Consider the following 22,189-nt stretch of genomic DNA (forward strand, 5'->3'; position numbering starts at 1 on the left):
AAACTCAAGGGAATTTTAATAGGTTACTTGCAAAATGTTATTGCAGGCAACAACTTGTACATGATTTTAGTTCCAAACCCACCAAAAATTATACAAATCAGCATTGTAAAAGTGTCAACTTAATGCCTTACAGGCTTTGCTGGCAGAGTTAGTTTCTAAATTCTACACATGGGGAAATGTTACTTGTTCTTTTTTTTCTTTTCCTTTTTTTTAGAAAAATTTACAAGTGAAATATTACTACAAAACTTTTTATAAGGAATTTTTGCAAAACATTTACATTTTTACCATCAACTATTTTTCTGTTTCAAAATCATTATGTAGATTTAATACCCTATGCTGCACATCAATTCTTGCAGGATGACAATTCAGTGACATGCATTAAAAAAAACACCACAAGGCATTAAAATGAAGACTTAAATACAAATATTGTTGCAATAAAACAGTTATAAAATTGAAAAATAGGACCTAAACATCATGCTTACCTAACTTTGACAAATTAACTTTTTCTCCTAGATTACGCACTTTTATTACTGCTCTCATGAAAAAACGTGATAAATAATGACTTAACACCAATTTCTAATGTAATCGGCAACACATACACAAACCTAACCAAAGAAAGCATATTTTAAGAAAAAAACTATTCTAACACTGGAGTTCTACCATGGTAAATACACTTTGCACTGATAATTACAATAAAGCAAAATTTTTAACGGTGGCAAAGGGAATGAACAGTGAAATGCCATTAAACAAGATACTACTGCACATCTGTGCCCTATTACTTACAACAGCTATATCCCACTGAGTCAAATAAAGGACATTGAAATTTACGATCCTTTTAAGACAGAAAAGTGGATTCAGAATGGTATGCAGAACAGACTGTCAAAATGTTTCTAATTCCAGTGGTAAAATGTGCACCTGCTAACACAAGTTAATGTACTTTAGATGCTATGAAGCCAACTAGATTTAGATTTTGATACATCTATAATAGGGATTCATTGCAGATTAAAAATGACTTCAGTTTCCTATTTGCATACATAAGTATGCATGAAAAAATTATGTATGAAATGGTTGTGCAGAATGCTCATAACTTCAGTTTACAAAAATTGTTAACTTCTAGGAAACATGGTAATAATATTAGGAAAGATTTTCTTTGCATAAAGAAATTTATAGCACTGATTGTGAAGCATAATGATAAAATATATATTTGACGTTTCATTTCCTATATAATAAAATTAACAGTTAATACTACCTAATGTTCATCTGTATTAAATGTAACATCTAATTGATTCTGATGTTTTAAATCCAGATACATCAGTTAAGAGTACTTTAAATAAAATATACAAAATAATGTACAAAACCCAACTAAAATTTAAAGACTCTGTTACAAGTCTACAAAAGCTTTAAGAAACTTGAAATTTATAACCACAGTGTAAAATTGTTTTTTCTTTAATCTCAAAGCTTTTTATGTAAACTGAAAGTATAAAATACCTTCAGTTTAGTATTTTGCTACAAAGGGCTGGCCTAAAGTGTACACAGTGTAAACAATGATTGGTATTTCTCTTGCTTCAAAAATACACAAAACACCACAAGATTGATAAAGTATTCAGATGAGAAGTATATGTTTCGGGAGGGAATGCACAAGGTATGTGTTATGTGTCTCAAACCAACAGTTACCAAACACATTCTTCCTTTTACAATTTGCAGGGAAAAAAAAAAAACTTCTTGCACTGTACTTCCTTTAGTTACGTCAAAAATATTTTGGTGTATAATTAAAAAAAATGGTCATGAGAGTTATTACCAAATAACTACATTTGTAAAAGAATAATTCAAACTCCTGAGTATGAAATATTTGGCCATCTTTCCTCCTTGTAAGCACTGGAGTTTTTACATACAAATGCACATTTTTTTTTTGTTTTGTTTTCTCATTTCCTCTATATTCCTATTAAACTGACACATCTGAAAATGTAACCAAACCTTTCAAGTCAACCTAGGTAATAGAGATAGTTATATTCCTCTTTCCCCAGTTTGTTTTGTGGTTTGAGGCTCAGTGTAAGATTTCATAGGTGACACATATTTATTACCAGCCCACATATTATCCTTGGAGAGGGAATAAAGACAGTAATATTTAGGGGAAAGGAGAGAACATTTTACTTACAATGCCTTTTTTGGTTAAAATGTGATAATTAATTCTTTTCTTTGGCTATTAAGTCAAAGCATAAAGAACTCAGCACATTAACCACAATATAACAACTAGTATTTACAGGAATAAGAAACTGGAGAATGAGCTACAACACTCATGGAGACAATTCTCTGATTAATGTCCATGGATTCTAAAAAAAAAATTAAAACAATTACCTATTTAAGATTGAGTTTTTATGATTCACATTACCTACAAGTTAGAAACGGACCACTGGTGTTTTAAAATATAATGAAATGAAATACCAAAAAATGACAAGTTGTCATATTCATTTTCATCCTACATAAAGATACCATTATTTTTGTAAAATCTTATGTTAATTATCTTTCTACGCTTTAATCTTTCCTACTGTATACTCTAATTCTACATAACCTTAACTCTCCAAAGAAAGAGAGGGATTAGAACTCACTGATTGTCATTTATACACACTACTATAATGTAGTGGTCAAAATGATCTGAGGTCCACCTCAGATCCATTTTGCAGCATGTATAGTCCAGCTGCTATTTGAACAATTCCAAAACTTGAGAAAAGACGGCCAAAATCAACTGACATGTTCTATGGACTGAGCAAAAACTAAAATCCTTCCATTATCACTCAACTCTGTACTGAGTTTTGTTGTGCCTTAAGGGAAAAGGATGTTCCCATGAAAATAATACAAATCTATATTAAAAACAAAGTACCTTCATCAAATGATATCAATCCTCATCAAGGTTCACCCTGTTTTACATTGACATTATCTGATTTTACAAACATATTAATATACAATGCTAAAATAGAAGGAAAAGTTCATTTAAAATCATTACATGATATACAGATATATAACTAAAAAAGTACAGTATGGAAATAATATTCCCCCATCTGTTTATCCAGTTCATCAATTTGCGCTGTTTGTATTTTTGAAATGTTTTTCTTGTTGCACCAGTGTACACTTCCCTTGCTGACCCTCCAACCTGGAACACTTACAGAAGTCAAGACTGAAAACATGATTTCCTGCTCTGTAATCCACTTTACCAGCCCACTTCCATATCCTGAAAGGCATGTAAACTTAAGTGCAGCACTAGGCATCTGTATAAACGATCCTTTCAGAATTCCTCCATGTTTGTTGAAACATTAGGGGTTGCTGGGTTTGAATCTTGAGAAATGGCAGCAACAGTGACAATTCTTGGTGAACCAAGAACCTCAGTAACCGAAGAGTCCAGTTCTCCGGAAGTAACGATAGCAAGAGCTGTTCCACCACCCTTCTTGTTCTGGTGAGTTTTGACATGTTTTGAGAGATGGTCACTTCTCATAAACCTCTTAGAACATTCTGGGCACTCAAATCTCTTTTCACCTTTTTTAAAAGAAGAAAAAAACCAAAATGTTACTGAAAGAGGGCAGTAAACACTGTTTTCATTTGATCATTTGAATCTATTCAATGTTTGAAGTGTCCTTTTGAAGACAGTATTTTCTTCTCTATCCATTTGATTTCCAGATCTGTTCKGTTCAGTCACAGGCTTTTAGCTCACTCTTCATTCTTAAATTGCCTTCAACAAATATTTGCTATGTGATCTGGTGTGTAGTTTGAATCTGAGGTCATTAGGTCACTTTAGGTCACTAATTTTTAGATCACTATTTTTATGAACTTCATACCTGACAGTGTAGGAGACAAAGAACCTAAACCAACTATTTGATAGCATTAAAACAAACAAACAAACAATTTAGGTTAGAATGATGAGAAGACAATTTGGAAACATTAATCTCAAAGCTCCATGAATCTGTCTCATGAGGATGTATGGGACAGAGGGGGAGATTCACCATACTAAAAAAAGTGCTGTCAGTGTTTGAATGTCATTGGTGTGTAGGTTTCCTTTGAGTGCTATCTTCTGAAGCTATAAATTTGGGGGGAGGGGGGGTGAAGCCTTCTGGGGGCTAGAAGTATGAAGGATGATACCATTTTCAGTTTGTGGAAGGTCCAACGTTCTAATCTGAACTGTTAAGAGAACTTGTTTTATCAAGTGTCTCTTGAAGCTTCATGAAACCTCCCAAGAAGACCAAATCAGATGAATAGACTAGGTTAAATTTCTTGAGGACTGAACTAGTCCAAGTGAGGAATCAGCTGCCTGCCTCACAGCCACCCTACACGCTCAAGGAAATATGTCAAATTAAGACTGGACACTACAGGACATCAGCTATCTATGATGAGAAGATCATCTTCTAGCGCAGATTCAAAAGAACTGTTKGAATAGATCATTTTAATTATTTGATTTCACACTCATTTATCAGTACAAATTTGTATTGATAAAAAACTAAAGAACTACTGCTTACTCTTTTTAAGTTACTTTATTTACATATGAATGTAGTTTCCAGAGATTCTAATAGGTTCTTTTCTTTTATGTAACTGTTAAACCATAGCCACTATGATTCAGACCTGCTGTATTACGTATACAGAGAGGGCTGACCAACCTGTGTGGGTTCTTCTATGTCTTTGCAACTCATCACTCCTTGTAAATCGCTTGCCACAAAAAATCCAGTTGCATACAAATGGTCTTTCACCAGTATGCCAACGCAAATGTGCCCGAAGATGAGATGTCTTGCCATAAACTTTTCCACATCCTTCAATATGGCAGATATGTTGCTTTTTTTTTCCTGGCTCATTGCTGCCTCTAAAAAGATCAAATATAAACAGGTAAGTAGTAATAATATTAACTAACTCAGGAAAAAATATTTATATTAATTGAGAAAATTATAATCTATCAAAAAAAAGAAACATACAAGCACATTTTCTAACAAGCAGGATTAAAAACATGTAGGCAATACAAAAAGATTTCATGCTTAAATTAGGCAAGCTGTAATAAATCGTCTAAATACTTATTGATTTACCTTCCTTCCCCCTCTCTACAGTTAGGACATGAGCAGGCAACTCTTCTCAGTCTCTTGCCAGGTTGCACTTCCTGGTCAGAAGCTTGTTGAGCTTGTTGCAGTTGCACTTGTGTTATCTGATCAGGACTAACAGCACCAATTGCTGCATTAGCAATGCCACCTACTGCTACAGTTACAGGGGCTATTGTGGCTTGCTGTACTTTCACTCCTCCATCTTGTCCTTGCTGCTGACCTGTAAAATAAGAAAATCTTCGTACCTTTTATTGGTCATTTAAATAAGTGAATTGTACAAATAAACTTTATATTACAATTTTATGGAACAAAAATCCACTATGATTAAGGTAAACTGCAAAACAAATACTGCATCCAGCCAGCCATTTTACCAGTTTTCCTGAAGCACTGCCAGTTTAGGYAGTCCTTTTTAATGTCATGTGTTATTAAAACAGTACAAGACAACAAAATAGCGATACTAGGGAATGAGAACTAATTTAACAGGCATATTCTTTTCCACAAAAGCTCAGATAAATTAGAAAATATTAAACAAAATATTACATAGAAATATTATTAAATCTATTGCCAGTTAGTATTTCTATAATAACCTTGTATAATATGTACATTCAGAAAACTAGCATTAGTTCATTTTTAAAAGTTATTACATGGTGCATACAGAATTGTTAGTTATAAAATATTTGTGATACCTGTAAGTACTTAATCAAGACAGAGCCTAACTTTATTTACATTAAGACAAGTTTCTCTTAGTTAATGAGGTCTTTCAGGACTGTGTAGCTGATGTTCCAACATGAAGTCATAAAAACAGGAAAAGGGCAAAGCAACAAACTACACATTAATCTATCAGTACTCATACCCTGGGACCCTGAAAAGTTTGAACAAAGAGACTACACAATTCACTAACAGCCTCCAAAAAAGACTATGTTTGTTGTAAGGCAAATAATTATATTTTTTWAAAATAAAATATCCACACAGATACCTCAATAAGTGACTATTGATAAAAATACTCTGGAGAGTAAGAATTGTGATTTAAACAGATAGGACTACTGACTTTTTGGACCCAGAATTTGTCCTTTTTGCTTGTTACAGTCTTACTGTCTAGAAAAGGGCAATAATCAGTATGTTTCTGAAAGAGTATGATGGGTCACTGGTGTTCTGGTAAAATGCTTTAAAGTCTGAAAGGAACACCTCGCCTAATCAGCTGACAACAAACATAAACACAGTGAACAACCAGAGCTTCTAGATGAAATTCTTCAGGTCACTGATATTCCTGTAACCTCCGCAAAGAAAAGGACTAAATTTGAATGAGCTAGCACACCAGAGCTTTGAAAAGTGAAGAGTAGCTTTTCTGTTTTGTTTTTCAGAACAAGTATGGTTTCAAGAAGACTGGAAGGGTTTACTGAATCAAAGGGAATTCTAAGATTGACTTGATGCATTAAGGATTCAACTTCATTGTGTAATTTCATGATCCCATTGGCTTTTTTGATCAAAGCAAATTAGAGAGACTGTCTTGATGTTAAATAGAATATTCCAATATAGGTAAGTATAATTTCTTGAAAAGCAGGGTAATAGTACATTTGCTTTCCTAAATATTTTAGTACTATAGGTTTTGAGAAAATAATCTGACACAAAGACATAACTGGCATTTTGAATCTGGTAACACTGAATGCTAGTCCTGTCAGCAACAGGTAAAATAAATTAACAAATTGCCGTTTTCAAAAATTCTGTTGTTACACACAAATGGGAAAGAAGGGGAAATACTATTCTATTTATTGATAGAATGCAGTTACCAATATGGAGTGCCTCAGAATAAACCAAAATATTCTATATGCCCTGTCTGACAGTCCTCAGTATTAAAGCACTAATTTAAAAGCAAGAAATTAGTTGGAGGTAATATGATTCAGAGCAATTCAAATGAGTACTGCAACTTTCTTCTCAGGCATCTGTAAGTCATCAGTGAGGACAGTACTGAGAAAACCCTTTCTGAAGTCTAATTTGCCTAGCTATCAAATGAGTTCACGTATGACACAGTGCTGAATAGTGATTACTTTATTCACACAATTGCTGAGGAACTATGTACACTTGGACAGACCAACTTGGATAAAGTGCCATGATAACAGCTATAGATTAACCTAACAAACACCTCCACATACAAGCAAATAGGTGAAAACTAAAAAGCATGATATATAGAGAACCTCCCAAAGGGACTAAGTGCACAACAACTATTGACAGATACTGAGTGCTTTTGATTCTCTAAAAAGAACAAAGGCAAATCCAGAAGTGATAATGATTGAATCCCACTTGCTATTGGACAGCTAAAAAGTAATAGCGGTGTGGGGGGGGGGGGTCTAAAAGCCTAGAATTTACAGCAGAAGAAAAATAGAATTACAATCTTAATCTTGAGTGTAGAGACTCTATACATCTAGGATAGAAGAAAGTCTTTCAGAAAGAATGAACACTAGAAATAAGTTTATTTCCCATATTCTCAAGAGATCTCTTCATATCTCTTCAATAGAGCAATGAACCTGGTGTTAGCAAAAGGCATTCAYGTGAAGAGTCCTTGAGGGAAATGAGGATAAAGAGTATGGAGAACATTGGGGCATAAATGCAGATAGTAATATGTAGCACTTGGGTCTAATATCAGCAGAACGGGACACAAGAGCTTCCAAAGAAAAATGCTAGTCCAGGGCAATTCCCTGTCAGGCTGTTAAAGCTGCTGCATTAGTGACAGAGTTTAATGAATGACTAAAAGCAGCTCTTTTTTTTTTTTTTCCTAATCTTATACTCGTCTGAACATGATATTTTTATTCCTTATGCTACAGCCAGCTTTAGTTTTTGTTTAGCCAAAGGTAAATAAATTGACAGGACAAACTAGCTCAACTTGGAATACCTCACGGAGCATAAAGTGTTATCAGCCCTCTTATTATTAAGTAAACTCAAAATGCAAACTGATCTAAATCACAGGGTCAGCACTATAAATGAAGACAGTCCATGAATGGTCACTACAAAAGCTAAAGTGTATCAAGTACTATGGCCACACCTACCGCAGTCTTTGACACTATTTCAGCACTAGTCAGGTTTTCAGGTATATTATATATCCTTTGTCATCAAAAGATGTTAGACTGATGACTCCATCCATGTCAGAAAGTCTTGTTTGGCCAAGAAAGTCCTGCACCTAATCGCTCCATGGTCAGAACGCAGCTGAGTAACACCATTTTCTCTCATTCTTTTTCTTGAATTTTCTTTAAAGTTTTAATGTGATTTTCTCCAGACTGATTTTTCAAGATAGATATGAATTGATGCACTTAGAACTCTTTTCATACTCCATCACTAATGCTACAGTGGCAAACATCTGTCACAATTCTAGCTGGATCTGGTCAGCTCTCATTTATGGAGAAGCCTGTTCAGTATTTCTGGGAGTTGCACACATTGTGCTGATTAGATATGGCTTAGAGACCAAAACTTGAGTCATGAGATAACAAGCCACAAGAGTCTTCTGATAGTTCTTCAGAATATCCAGTAGCACTGCTGACACATACTTTATCCAGYCTGTTGTTTCCTCAATCTTTGTCTTTTGTTCTTCTGAATACTTGCATGGCCCACATGAGGACCATCTTAAGAGCATTACTGAGCTACAACTTTAATCTACTTATTAAACAAGATGTAGTGATATATTTGAGTAGGAAAGCTTCACAGTAAAAGTAAAGGTGACAGTAAAATAAAAGAGATGGAAAATGCCAAGAGTAATGTTGCTTAGGCAACTCTAATTTCCATATGGCTTCAGTTAAACTAAATGCACGCCCTTTGGATGGCATTAAAAGAGTTATTACATTTCTTAATGTGAATGTTGACTTTCTTCTTTTAAATTAAGCTTGCAGAGCTGTTGATTATTTCAAACTCCTTCTCCTTTCAATTCCACTTACTAAAATCACAGCAGGAGGGTCTGAAACTCTCAGTGTCACACAAATAGCATTATTTAAAGATCCAGGTCACAATATTCACTAAGCAAACCTGTACTTTTTGAGGTAAAGGATAAATAGAGGAAGCATGGATATCTGATAGTTACGTAAGCCTTTGGTAAAGAACATTTATTAGAAAACACTCAAGTGTTCTATATTAAAATTTCTAGACCTAATTCTTTTGTTATGGACGCTTGAAACAGCATCCTAACAAGCTAGCACACTCTGAGCACACAGGACAGAAAACATCTATTCTCCTTTAAAGTTATTAAATATGAAATTCTTTATCATTGTTTGAAAGTAAAAATGAGTATATTTGAGGCTTGTTGAAAGTCTTTTTCAGGAAGAAAGATTTGTAAGTTTTCATGAAACTGACAGAACAGGCTGTGATCTATGTCTTGTAGCGAACCCAGGATATCCTTGATTTGCATCACTGGGGAGGGATTTGGATTTTTTTTTTTTTATAACATATTAGGATTTACTAAGGAGCAGCAAAAGGCTTTTGCCTTTATACCATTTACATGTATTAAGGGAAGATGAAAGGACAYACAGCATTTAAAAAATTACTGAAAATTAAGGTAACTTTAAGATTGTAAGATTGAGCAAAGCACAGGAATGAATCTTCATCTTGCTAACAGGAGAAACTGAGTTTCAAGAGCCTTGACATGAAAAAAGGAAAGCGGGCAAGTACTAAAGAGGAGTACTGAATTAAAACCTTTGTAGCAAGAGCTGTACCAAAGGCTGCAGCTATGCAACGACATGGAGAGGTCTTACTAGGCGTATGACGACTCAATGCTACATCTATTTGATAAGTTGAGACTCTGCTTTCCCTCAAGCTAGACCAGAACTATTACAGTACAGTACAAGTTACAGAACAGTGCTCATCAGCCTTGSTGGTCAGATTAGACAAGCTAAAGCTTGCTGAATGTGCTGCTGCTGCTGTTTTCCTATTATCCTAATGAAAAAAAATATTCTTAACAAATTGTCACTAATGGCAGATGAGGCACTTCATTATTTCTTAAATCAAGCTTAATAAAGAAAGGACACTGAGGTGTTATTTAACTGTTGACTGAGTTTTTAGGCAGCTTACAAAATCTCAGGTAATTTCTAAAATTTGTATCAAGAAGGATTTTTCCGTAAAGATGATGTATATGCAAATTAGCTCTTCCTTTGAAAAGCAAAACAAACCTTGCTAATTCTTAAAACAGGTAGCTGAGATAATACTATTCATAAAGGAACAGAGTAATCTACTGTCAGTTTCTAGACAAGGGAAAAAAGGACCTTTTAAAAATAGAACCATAGACTTGTTGCTATAGTCATAAAAATAGCATTTAGAGCCTTCCAGAAATTCAGTTTCAAGCATGAAATCACTTAGCATTACTTCTTCCTGATAAACGCCAAACCACAAGACTTGATATCACAATACTCCACCATTCATAATCAAGCYTTCCAGTAATAAGAGCTCTTGTATTTCAACATAGCAGATTTCAGAAATGGGTCTAAACAGATCACTACCTGAGTGAACAGAGAGTCAAGGTCACATTTCATTTATGCTAGTACACTGGAGTTGTCAAAGTAGTCACTGCAAATTTACGCCTGCTTTTAGAAGACAGACTTTCTTAAATTTCCATGATTTCTTTTTAATAGCAGTTTCTTGAAATTGTGAAACATTCTCTCCTTAATGAAATCATCACTGAACTTGCAGACAGTTGTAGTTTACTGCACACAGTCAGGTTTACAATTTTAAGTTTCAACAAAATGTTAGTGCGCAAAACAACACTGATGGCAATTACTCCGTTTTCTTTTCACTTCTGTCTAAAATTTAGAATCATAGAATTGGTAGGGTTGGAAGGGACCTCTGGAGATCATCTAGTCCAACTCCCAAATGAGTGGCCCATATGGGAATCGAACGCGTGACCTTGGCATTATTACCACCATGCTCTAACCAACTGTCTCTTTCTTTTGAGGAGTAATTATTGCATGTTTTCCTGTGGTCAAATAAAACAACAAGGCAACTTGGCATGATACTTATTTTACAAATTAAGTGCTGTAAGACTTTCACTGTCTGCAATATTAAAAAAAAGACAGACTTTTATTCTATGCTTACAACTTAATAATTGCAAATATTGTAGACATTTTTAAAACTTCTCAAATAGAAAGCCTACATGATCTTAGCTAGTAATCTTTCCCACTGAAACAGTCAAGTAAATGTATGAGAGAGAGAGAGAGAGAGAGAGAGAGTGAGAGCGAGAGCGCGAGCGCCAGATGAGCCCAATTACAATAGAAAGTTTGGGTTGTCTCAGCATATAATGTCCAGGTGTTACTGTAAGCAAAAAATAGTTTCCAGTATAAACAACTACAGTATTAACTAGACAACTCTGTCTTTCCTACTAACTAAAAAGACATTACAGCAAATTTCTATCTTCTACCATTGTAGATTTTGACAAAATTTGTAGGAACTTGGATCATCTTGCTTAGGAGCTTGCTTTTGCATCAGATGGGCCAGTGCAATTAGTGATCATCATGATTAACTAAGCTTATTTTCTGTGAAAAATACTGCTTAAAAGCTGGAATCCTAAAGCAGTAATAAATAAGGGTTTTGAGGGTTTAACAGCTCTTTAAAAAGTGATTTTCATTTTGTGTAAGATTCTTACCAGCAAGACCGAAATACAAAACACACCCCATGAAATTTCGTGAAGATACTTTAATAGCTTTTCAAAAACAGAATGCTCTACCCAGGTGCTTTAGGACAACATGAAGTCACTTCTGTATTTTCAGATAGAAAAGTAATTTTTCCAGATTGTAGTATTTTTTTCATTTAACTGAAAGCCAGTTCTCTGTTGTTACTTTAATAGACATCGCAAAGAGCTAGCACAAATACAATACAGGAAATGCTATAAGTAAACAATGCAAAATCAACTATGGAACTGCATTTTCACAAAATTTAGTCTTGCACAATCAAAAGCAGGGGTTTCAGTCAAAACCAGAAAACACTCCTGGTTGTTCCAGAAGGTTTGCTGCTATCTTAATAGGGTAATAGGGTTTAGCTTTGGGGGGGGGGGGGGAAACACTACAGTTTGTTCGGTATTCTAACGAATGAACTGTCCAATGATGAGTCAGAGAAATTAACTTGTTATCCTACCGCTAAGGCAAGAGAACTTTTCAAAAAAAAGTGATTTTTATCTTTGTTGAAGAAGTCAGAGTAAAGAATATTTGTTAAATCTTCAAGAAAACTTCTCTGCAGACAAAAGCATGCAGTTCTGTGCTGTGAAATGTCACATTGCATAGAAACTAGTAGTGAATGAAAAATGTGATTTTATGTTTGTTTTCACTGAAAACAGCCTTTGCCACCCCAACTCTCATCTCACTCTATAACTTAGAGTCACAGCAAAATTTGGACAAGTTCTTTCTTCCTACTCTTCCCCTTTACCTCAGGGAAGTAAACTTGTTGACTGTCAGTTGCTACAGACTAAATAGGACTGCAGCATCTGATAACCTGTAACAATTAAAAAATGCACCCATCTTAAATGCTTCTGCCATAGCTAAGCTAAAGTGCTGACTTAAGATATTTAAGAAGTCTGTTTTTCAGCATTTTAATTCAATGTATGCGTGAATCAATTACCATGAATATCATAATAGCCTAATCTTCAAAGGACATAAGGCAGTTGACAAGAAATACATGCTAAGTTTTCAGTACTTTTATTTTTAACTACAGTTTAGCTGCTTTATTTACTCTTTTATATTTCCAAACTGATGCTTGACTAGAGGGCTCATAAATACTCTTTAACTAAACATTTCAGCTATATGAAATGTTACCTTTATGTTGATAAAAATATAGCTCTATGCACAGAAGGGATTAGTAAACAGGTATGTAGACACAGAAAAAAGAAAAAAAAATCAAAAACACCTAACCTTAAAACTAGGTGAAGAATTTGATAAATTTGTTCAGAATCTAAAAAGCTTCTAGCAAGAGGGTGGTTAGAATTGTTCTCAGGAAACATAAGACTCATAAAACACTTCTAAAGATATTTTACAGTAAGACTAAATATGAGATAGAAGCCTTGGATTTATCACAGCCTATAGTAGATAGGCTAACCAATATCAATGACTGATTTGTTTATTAAAACTGCAACATCTCTTATACCTTGTTGCAACCCTTTATCAGAGCTATATTACAGAATAACAGAGGGAGCATGTAAGCATCTAAGACCAAACCCCTTCGAAGTTCTGCCAACACTTCTGTAACAGATACCCTTTAAAATGGCATGCTTGATCTTCCTTTCTGGTATAGAATATAACCTAAAAAGCTTGATGTTTTACTCAGAATTATTTCCAGATGACCAAAGAAACAAGACAACCAGGACCTACATTGCTTAGACTTCAGTATTTTGCTCAAGGGAAAAGTGGTCAGGTCATTACTTGAAACCATCCTGTATCTACGGAAAGGTAGATTTGTACTTCAAGTGTTATGTAAGTACCTATTATGTAATTCCAAAGATATTAACTGACCTGTTTACAACAATATGATACTGGTTTGCAAGTCTATTAAGACTAACTATGCATACTGAGATAACATGGTCATTGAAAACAAGCTTACTGAGGTATATGACTGCTCACCAGTGTAAGTATTAAGGTTTACTCCAAACACTATTCTTAAGAAATAATGTGTACAGAAATCCATTTAACTATACTCCAAACAAACATAAGCATGCATGGAGATGCTAACCTTCTGAAGAGACTGAGGATGTCCAGAAAACCATGGTTTTGGTGAAAGTTTCATATAGCCAGAACAAGATATTAATTAGAAAAATATAGTTCCTGTGCAGTCTTGACCATTTCAAGAGCTGGGATATAGCATATGAATAAAATAACTTTTATTAACTAAATATTTGATTAAAATCACTGATCACTGGGAAGTTTTTCAATAGTAATATGGTTTTTACTCAAAATTAATGTTCCCTTAGAACCTTCTGACCAAAAATAGTAGTAGTAGTAACAGGCTGATGAAGATGTGCAGTATCATTCAAATAAGCATTTTCTTCCTTGACAGATTTGTGAACAAGAAAATTTAGTTAATTCGTTTTCCATTCTATATGCTATTTCTGAGGACAGAGAATGAAAGGAAGGGCAAGAATTCATATTCTCAGAGCGAGTACCTCTATTATAAAGATATTTCTTATAAAAATATTTCAGTAAGACCACATACTGTAATTGTGAAAGTTTTACTAATGCTCGCCTTTGAAGACCTTAAGAACCTGCAACCATTTCATGATGTTACTAGCAAAGAGACTGTTCATTAGAAGCCTGTTTCACTATGTAATTATAAGCAAACATATTACTTTAAATACTTCCCCTCCCCACTTTATCCAGAAGTAATGAAGTCATGCCTTGCTACTCACAGGTCAGGGAGCAAAGGCTTGTTTTACGGAGGTGCATCACAATGTTATTCTCCACAGACACTTTAGTTGAACAAATAGATTATGGTTTCCATATGCATCAGGTTTAGAAACAGCATACAGATAAATTATTTTTGAACTACTATCACCTAGTAAAATATCATGGTTTGTTGATACACTGTTTCTGCCAGTATTCTGAATTTCAGTTTAAGAAAACCCTACAGCCAAAGCAATCTTGTTATTAGAAGATTAAATGCTTCTCCTATAATTACTCCGAAGCATTTGAAAAGAATGCCAAGTGGTATAATATTTGGAACACTGTGGCTCTACAACAATCCTCAGCTCAAGGCAACCTGAGAACAGTTGTAAATGACCTTTCATGACTTTGAGGAAAAAGTACGCTAAATTTTCATATTCCTTCCAACTGGTTTTCAAACACTCACAGTAGAAGACTGTCTAGCATGCCAAATATCACACTAGGATGCAAAAATTAATAAAGCCTTCTGCATTTGTTTTTTCCATTTTTGTAGAAAAGAGCTCAATTCTTTGTACTTATCTTTTTACTGCAGATTCCATAACTTCTGTTTCTTTCCAGATATTTGCCACAGCTTGCTTGCCAATAAACATCCAGGAGAACACTGGATGTTGTTCAAAACATCATGCAAACACCACCCTTTAACTCCTTTGACTTTCACAATTAGCACTTACATTTGCCCATTTGCTTGTATATACCATGGCTGTTTTAAACCCTTTTCACCTCATCACCACCTAAAAGCTTCCCTGCTTGCTTAAGTACAAAATCATTAAGATTTGAGTCTACCCATACTTGCTGCTACATTAACATGAGCAAGTAGGAGACTAACATGAAAATCTATTTTTCTCATACAGTGACTTCAGGCTAAACAACCCTCCCTTCCCTCAATATCTAGTATATATAATAGAGAGATAGAAGTTCACGGGTGGTACAAAGGTGGAACAGATCTTTAATTCTTGTGTTACGAGAAATTAAAAGAACAGATTAAAAAAGGTGTTTTAACCATTAAGGCACTGAATTTATTGCCAACAAGTGCTGAAGATATCAAAAATTTACATGGGCTCAAAAAAGACAATTCTTTTAAAAAAAAATCCATTAAATATGAAAGTGACCACTTCTGACCCATGAAGACTTGAGCTGCAGATCACTGAAGAGTGAAACAGGATCTGAGAAAGCAGATCTTTCTTGTACACATTGCTTGTGGTCAGCAAACACTGTCAAAGACTAAATATTTAGTTAGAAACACCTTTGAATTTTATATTCCCGAATTATACACATTATCTCTTATTTATCATTTTATTCCTGTTTGAGATCGTTTGACCAAATTTTTTAAAATCCCTGAGAAGATTGTTTGGATATTCCAGTCATGCTGGTTGAATGTCTTCAGCCTTTGAACAGTAAGTCACAGAATCAGCAACTCACAAAAAGAGGACTCAATAAAGGAAGAAAGGGAAGAGAAAGCCTGAAGAACAGGCAGAGGTAGATGCAGGCAAGAGAAAAATACATAAGGAAGCAGGAGATCTAGAGGTACTAGCAAACTGCGTAACTAAAAGTAGTAGTGCAGCAGAAGCAGTGGGAAGAAAAAGGGGAAAGAGTCTTAGTTACCCACATAACTACATAAGTAGGTAAATGGCACTGCTTTTTTCCCCTCTTTGAAATACCCCAGTGAAAAGACTTGATATTGGACTTGTCATTAATAACTGGTTTAAAGTCCATAGCATATCCCTGCAAGAGACAGTCATCCCTGCAAACTCTCTAGTTCTAGTATTGTCAGGCAAAAATAAATAAATAAATAAAATCCACTCAACAGAAGCTCTTCTTCCATGGTATTTTGGTGGATGAGCTCAAAACTTTACCTGTAATTTGGGCCATGCCACCACTCGTTTTAAAGTGGCATGAACTTGAATTGCAAGGTGGTGAAATCCATGACAAGAAACTAATGAAATCCTGACCAGGTCTAGGTAAGTTGCAATTAACTTTGAAAGTGTCCATATAAGGACAGCCAGAAATCTTCATCCTCACATAATGATTATTTCAAGAGGTATGATCAGAGTTGAGACAAGTCTGTATCATTACTTTAATTTCTTATTTCTTCTGAGAAAAAAAATCTGAAAAGATACCATCTTTATTATTGAGAGGTCCAAAGTATTCCAGTTGTTAGCAAAACACTGAGTTCAGAAAAGCTTGTGACTTCTTTAGGCCTCAACTTAAGAAATTACACATGCAGAACAACTTTTACAGACAAAGTGATATACTTAAGCATTAGTTTAATAGTCCATTTTATTTCACTCCATATTTACCAGCATCCAATTCACATTCCATGCTATTCCTAGAACAAATATATTCCAAGTTTTGTGTTGAGAGACAAAGGAACCTAGCCCACAAAAAAGAAATGGTTTTATGAACCATTTTTTTTCAGAACCATACCAGTTTTGAAACAAGCTCTTTCTACAGTCATTTATATTATCAAGTAAACACATCCAGATAAATAAGAATACCTGAACTTTAAGTAAAGTCTATCTTATTTTAAGAGGAGGAGGAGGGGGAAATCCTTTGACCTTGACTACACAGCTACTACAGCAGAAGCCTTAAAAAGATAAGGGAGCTGTAGCTGTGTATTGTCTATTTGTACCAAACTTATGCAGGGTAAACTCAGGAAGCCAACATGTATTTTCTTTCGCATTTTGTTTCAGATTAACAGTAAAGACTATGCTGTTCCCCACAGAATGAGGTATAAAAACCAACTACAATTCCTGTAGCACTAAAGAAATGCTACTTATGTTGCACAAAACTTGCTCAAAGGAAGATGGCTATGACATAACTGATCTCATAGCAAGCCAAGTATTTGCAGATTTCTGCATGTTCAAGTAAACACTTGCTTTTACTTAGCACATAGTTTGAATAGCTCTGAATTAAATCATTAAGTATTTTTTAAGGCTCAGATACTTAATTTCTCTCTCTTCCTCATCCAGCTTTTTTCTGTGCCTTCAATTATTCCTTCAACTGATGCTTTGCAGTTTTTACTTCTATAAAATTTCTTCTACGTCATTGATGCTGAATGATTCTTCACTTAGGCCAGAAAGTGAAACAATATGAGAACTGCTCTGCTTTTGCCCACAAATAACATACAGTTACAAGCATGATACTCACCAAAAGCAGCACATCTGAGTTTTCCATTAACAAAACAAACAAAATCCATGCAACCCGCACACCTTATTCACCTTGTTTGGTTTACAGTAGAGCCTACACATCTTGAGATGAAAGACTCAGAAGAAAGGTTATAAAGCCAATAAAAATACTTACTTGAACATTTTAGTATTTTTCTAATGCGAGATATCTCTTCCAGAATTTGGAATCCTCTTGACAAGATCATTAATGCCTGAAGAAGCTTTACCAACATAGTTCTATAGCTTAACATTTCCCCAAGAATTTTAAGCTAAAGAGTTCCATTATTTGCTGTTAAAGTTCTATTGCTTTACTGTTCCATTTATTATATTTTTCTTAGTTTCTCAGTACCCAAGTTACTCCTTTGCAGTAACAACTAGCAAAACTAATATTCATATCACAGAAATACAACAGAAACAAAGGAATAGTTATTTATGACAAATATTCCCCCCTTCTCCTCTCACAAAAGTTTGGTGGCTTGATTGCTTGGGTTTGCTTGAAGGAGAAGAAAGCTCTTCTAACAAAACCCGAGTACCTGAGTTGACACATGAATTGAGTCGTTCAGCCAGTCTGTTCCCTGACACTTTCTGGACATCCTACACATGGCTTATTTCTAACACCTACTCTTACTGTTCACTTGTAGCAAATGATCCACTTCTGGAAAGTTCATTTACAAAAGAATTCACACTTCTGGGAAGTTCAATTCATTTACAAAAGAATTCACACTGACAGACTCGAGTACTGCATAGGAAGAACAGAAATATCAGTCTGCAGTTAAGTGGGCAGTTAATTTTAATCAAATTCCTTGTAATGATAATAGCCTTGTAATGATAATAACAAAAGCCATTTCAAATTTAAAATGCTGAATCCAAAGATGTTAATAGCCATGATCAAGACACCTTGTTCCTTATAATTGGTAAGCAAACTTTAGTTTTTAGCATGTTTGCATTTCAATTTCACACACCATTATTTTCTCAAATATTTAATACAGCATTAACAAGAGGACAGCACTTCAAGCTCTTCACTCTTTCCATGCTATCATGGCATTCATTCCCAGAATGCAGCATTAGGAAGTTTTGCAGGAGAGAGATGAAGAGAAGGATAATATGATCTAACTCACTTTCTTGGAAGATCTCCTTTTTCCCCTGTCCCCAAGCCTCAGAAATAGATATAGTACCTTATGTATGGAGGAAAGGAGGGGAGAAAAACAAACAGTAACAAAAACTCTCAGAGCATTCACTGCTGCTAGTATGTTTTAAAAAAGAAAAAAAGGACTACAGAACTTATGACTAAGGCTTCTTTAAGGACCACACCTGCAACTCGCTTCCCTTCCTTCATCCTCAGTTACAAATGCCAATTCCTCTATTTTCTAGAGGACATCACAGGCAGAGGTACAATCAAGGTAACTGAGCAAGATGATGTTCAGAATTTTTATTTCAGATTCCTACTAGCATTTAGTAAACAGTTTTAAGCCATTAGTAAGAAGGAGAAGAGAGAAAGGGGAGGGGAGGAAAAAAAAAAAAGCTTACAGAAAGATTGCTATCCCACTGCCAAGACCAGGCTGCTCCCCAAGCAGATTTCCCATATAGTCCCCTACCAAAATATCAACTCCTGTCTAACAACTGTAGCCAGTTGGCACTCTCCCATCACGGAAAGTTTTCCAAGGCAAATTAGACCATAGTCTATTGTAGCAGCTGATCACTTCCAGCAAGCAAAGTTTTGTTTGGAACCATTAAAACCAAACACTAGAAGGTCAAGATTTTAATTTTCATTACCTAGATTAACATTCTTGCAATGTTCCTTCAGTAAGATGGGTTTAATGCATCCAGTCCAGCTCTCAAGAATTCAACACGCTATTAGGTGCCAAAGAGTACTATAGCAGATAATGAGAAATTTAGCACTTGAAGAATTTTATTAAGCCAGCTAGATACAAATACTTTTAGTGTTGACTGGACAGCAATGAGATGTGAATCTCTCTTATGGTTTTATATTCACAACAGCCTAACTGTACACAGTTTCTTTTATTAAAAAAAAGTGTTTAACTACAAGACTAGAAGACTTGCATGAAGTAAAACCAAGTTCCTATAAATGGTTATCAATCTGGCAAAGAGAACCCCTAAAGATTTTGTGTAAAACTTGATTTAAAAGTTTACAAGTTTTACAGAGATGTCTTTATGAGACACTGCAGAGAACACTACATAGAATATGCTTTAGAATTAAGTTCTACTATCCAGCCCAAATCTTTTAATAGTTGGAGTAGGGACTGATTAAATGAGCATAATCAAACAGGCATTTCATAATACAATTCAGAAGTTCAATACTGAAGTACTGAACTACAGTTATCAGTTAAAAAAAACACACAATAACACATAAATCACAGGAACCTTACTATGTGTAGATGTACCTTATTCCATTTGATCTCTTTGCAGAGGGTACAACTTTCGGAGCTAATGCAGAGTATAATAAACAGTTCCACACAAAATACATGCCATGACATGAGATCCTCCAGTTCACTTACTGTCTCTTTCCTCATCCCACACCCCTCCAACCCAGCATAGATTAGCGGTACTACCTGTTTGGAAGAGTTTTCTGGTTTTGCTTTTGTAACTAAAGTCGTAACAGTACAGCCTCATATTCCCTTCCAAAGCTTACATGCCTTCAAAACTATTCTCGAATGATGCTTTTTCTGTTTGCCTTATTAAATACCAATAGCCCCATTCCAACTGAGGCAACGACTCATATTGATGCAACTGCTAATATTAGCTCAATGTGTAGGAGAGGTGTCAGCTACATTAAAATACTGAAATTTAGTGATAAGGATAAGGTATTTCTTCACAGTTAAGAGCTTCAAATTTACTATGGAAAGCCTGAAAAACGCAAGAAAAAAAACATTGTCTGGTATTCTTGCAATAGTAAAATACTTTGTCAGACCACTCACCTGCAACACTGGTAATGGTAACCGGAACTCCTTGAACTTGAACACCTGCAGCACTCAAGTTGGCAACACTTACTGTTTGGAGATTAGGTACTGAAGCAAGCTGGGCAGCATTCAGTGTGATTGGGGTACCAGCAACAGCTACTGGTGCAATCTGAGCAATAGTTGTGCCACCACTTGAAGAAACAGGGGTAATGGTTAGTTGTTGGGGTAACCCAGCATTTTGAACTTGAAGATTGGAAAGGCTTTGCAGATTCTGAACCTGTACAGTTTGCCAGCTGATTTGCCCTGATGGTGTTAAAGTTGGAGCCCTGATGAGCACCTGAGTTGGACTCACTGCCTGCAGCTGAACATTCTGCAATGGCTGCTGCTGGATGGTCTGTATAGTTTGTCCTGACTGGAGCTGAAATGACTGTGGAGGAATGGCCTGAATAATCTGCTGTTGAGGCTGCTGGATCTGTATTTGCTGTAGAATAGGCTGGCCTACAATTTGGACCTGCTGAAGGGAACCTGACTGATCCTGAACATTCTGTAGTCCATTGGACTGGAGCTGACTGGAGCTCTGGGCTTCAGAGTCTGTAGCAGTTGTTTGAGGTTCTTCAGCCGTCTGCTCTGAACTGCTACCCGCTGTGCTTGTGTACTGGCCTGTTTCTGCAGAGCTTACTAAAGCATCACCACTAGTTAGAGATGTTGAGGCAGTGGTCGTAGAGGTGGAAGATGAGGAAGGAGATTCTGGCATTGTACTAACAGAGGCAGTAGTGACAGGTGTAGATGCTACCTGATTTCCATTGGAAACTCCACTCTCAGTAGACTGGCCAACTTGTCCAGAACCTCCTCCCGCTGCCACATTGTTTATCACAGGCAATGCTAAAGTTACTCCACCAATGTTTATAGGTAAAGTTGTTACGACTTGTGCCTGAGTACCAGGAATTGTTTGCAGTTGCAGTGGTATGGAAACACCAGGCCTTATTTGGACTGGAACTGTCTGATTTGCTAGGTTTTGAGCAATAATATTCCCCGAAGCTGTCCTATTTGCAGTTGTGAGGATAGCTTGATTATTCCCTGCAGGAATAAGTTGAATTTGACCCTGTATATCTTGTAGAGCAGTAGCATTAGCAGGATTGATTTGAATTTGTTGACCTTCTGTTGTCTGAATCTGTGGGATCACTTGGTATTGGACACTGCCACTTGGATTCTGTACTTGAATGACTTGAAATTGTCCAGGATTTGTTGCAGAAGAATTCCCTGGCTTGGTTTTTGTAGGAGATGAACTTCCGTTATTACTGCTGGAGGGACTAGCTGCACTGGAGGCAACCGAAGAGCTTTGTTGAGCAACATTATTTTCTTTTGAAGTAGAAGGAGCAGCAGCAACAAGCTGCCAAGTGTTTCCAGCAAGCTGAGTTGTTACTAATTCTAACTGTTGTGGCTGATTTTGAAGCTGCACCAAACCTTGATTTGGATCTATAATAATCTGCTGTTGTCCAGTTGCTTGATTTTCACCAGGAGTTCCTATTTTGCTGCAAGTGGCTGCTAGCAAAGCTAGAGGTGAAGGCTGAGAATCCTATCCATAAAGAGAAAATAGAACAGATTCAGAAGAGCATGAACACAAACCATCAGAAATTACTATTCAGATT

The 22,189-nt window shown here is 35.6% G+C and overlaps 1 protein-coding gene across 2 annotated transcripts in view; it reads right to left on the bottom strand.

Moving 5' to 3' along the window:
* Positions 1-1,361: 1,361 nt before the first annotated feature.
* The window catches only part of SP4 (Sp4 transcription factor), a 22,304-nt gene continuing 1,476 nt past the window's right edge, over positions 1,362-22,189 (bottom strand). For both annotated transcript variants that reach the window (XM_085307613.1, XM_085307615.1), the window contains exons 3-6: positions 20,559-22,116; positions 5,058-5,289; positions 4,641-4,840; positions 1,362-3,528 (exon numbers count right to left, since the gene is read on the bottom strand). In XM_085307613.1, coding sequence (XP_085163739.1) covers positions 3,281-3,528; positions 4,641-4,840; positions 5,058-5,289; positions 20,559-22,116 — 2,238 coding nt within the window. In that variant the 3' untranslated portion in view covers positions 1,362-3,280. The remainder of the gene's footprint in view (positions 3,529-4,640; positions 4,841-5,057; positions 5,290-20,558; positions 22,117-22,189) is intronic.

Source organism: Rhea americana, unplaced genomic scaffold, assembly GCF_003343005.1.
Source record: "Rhea americana isolate MKP2758 unplaced genomic scaffold, rheAme1 scaffold_26, whole genome shotgun sequence".
NCBI classification, from domain to species: Eukaryota; Metazoa; Chordata; class Aves; order Rheiformes; family Rheidae; genus Rhea; species Rhea americana.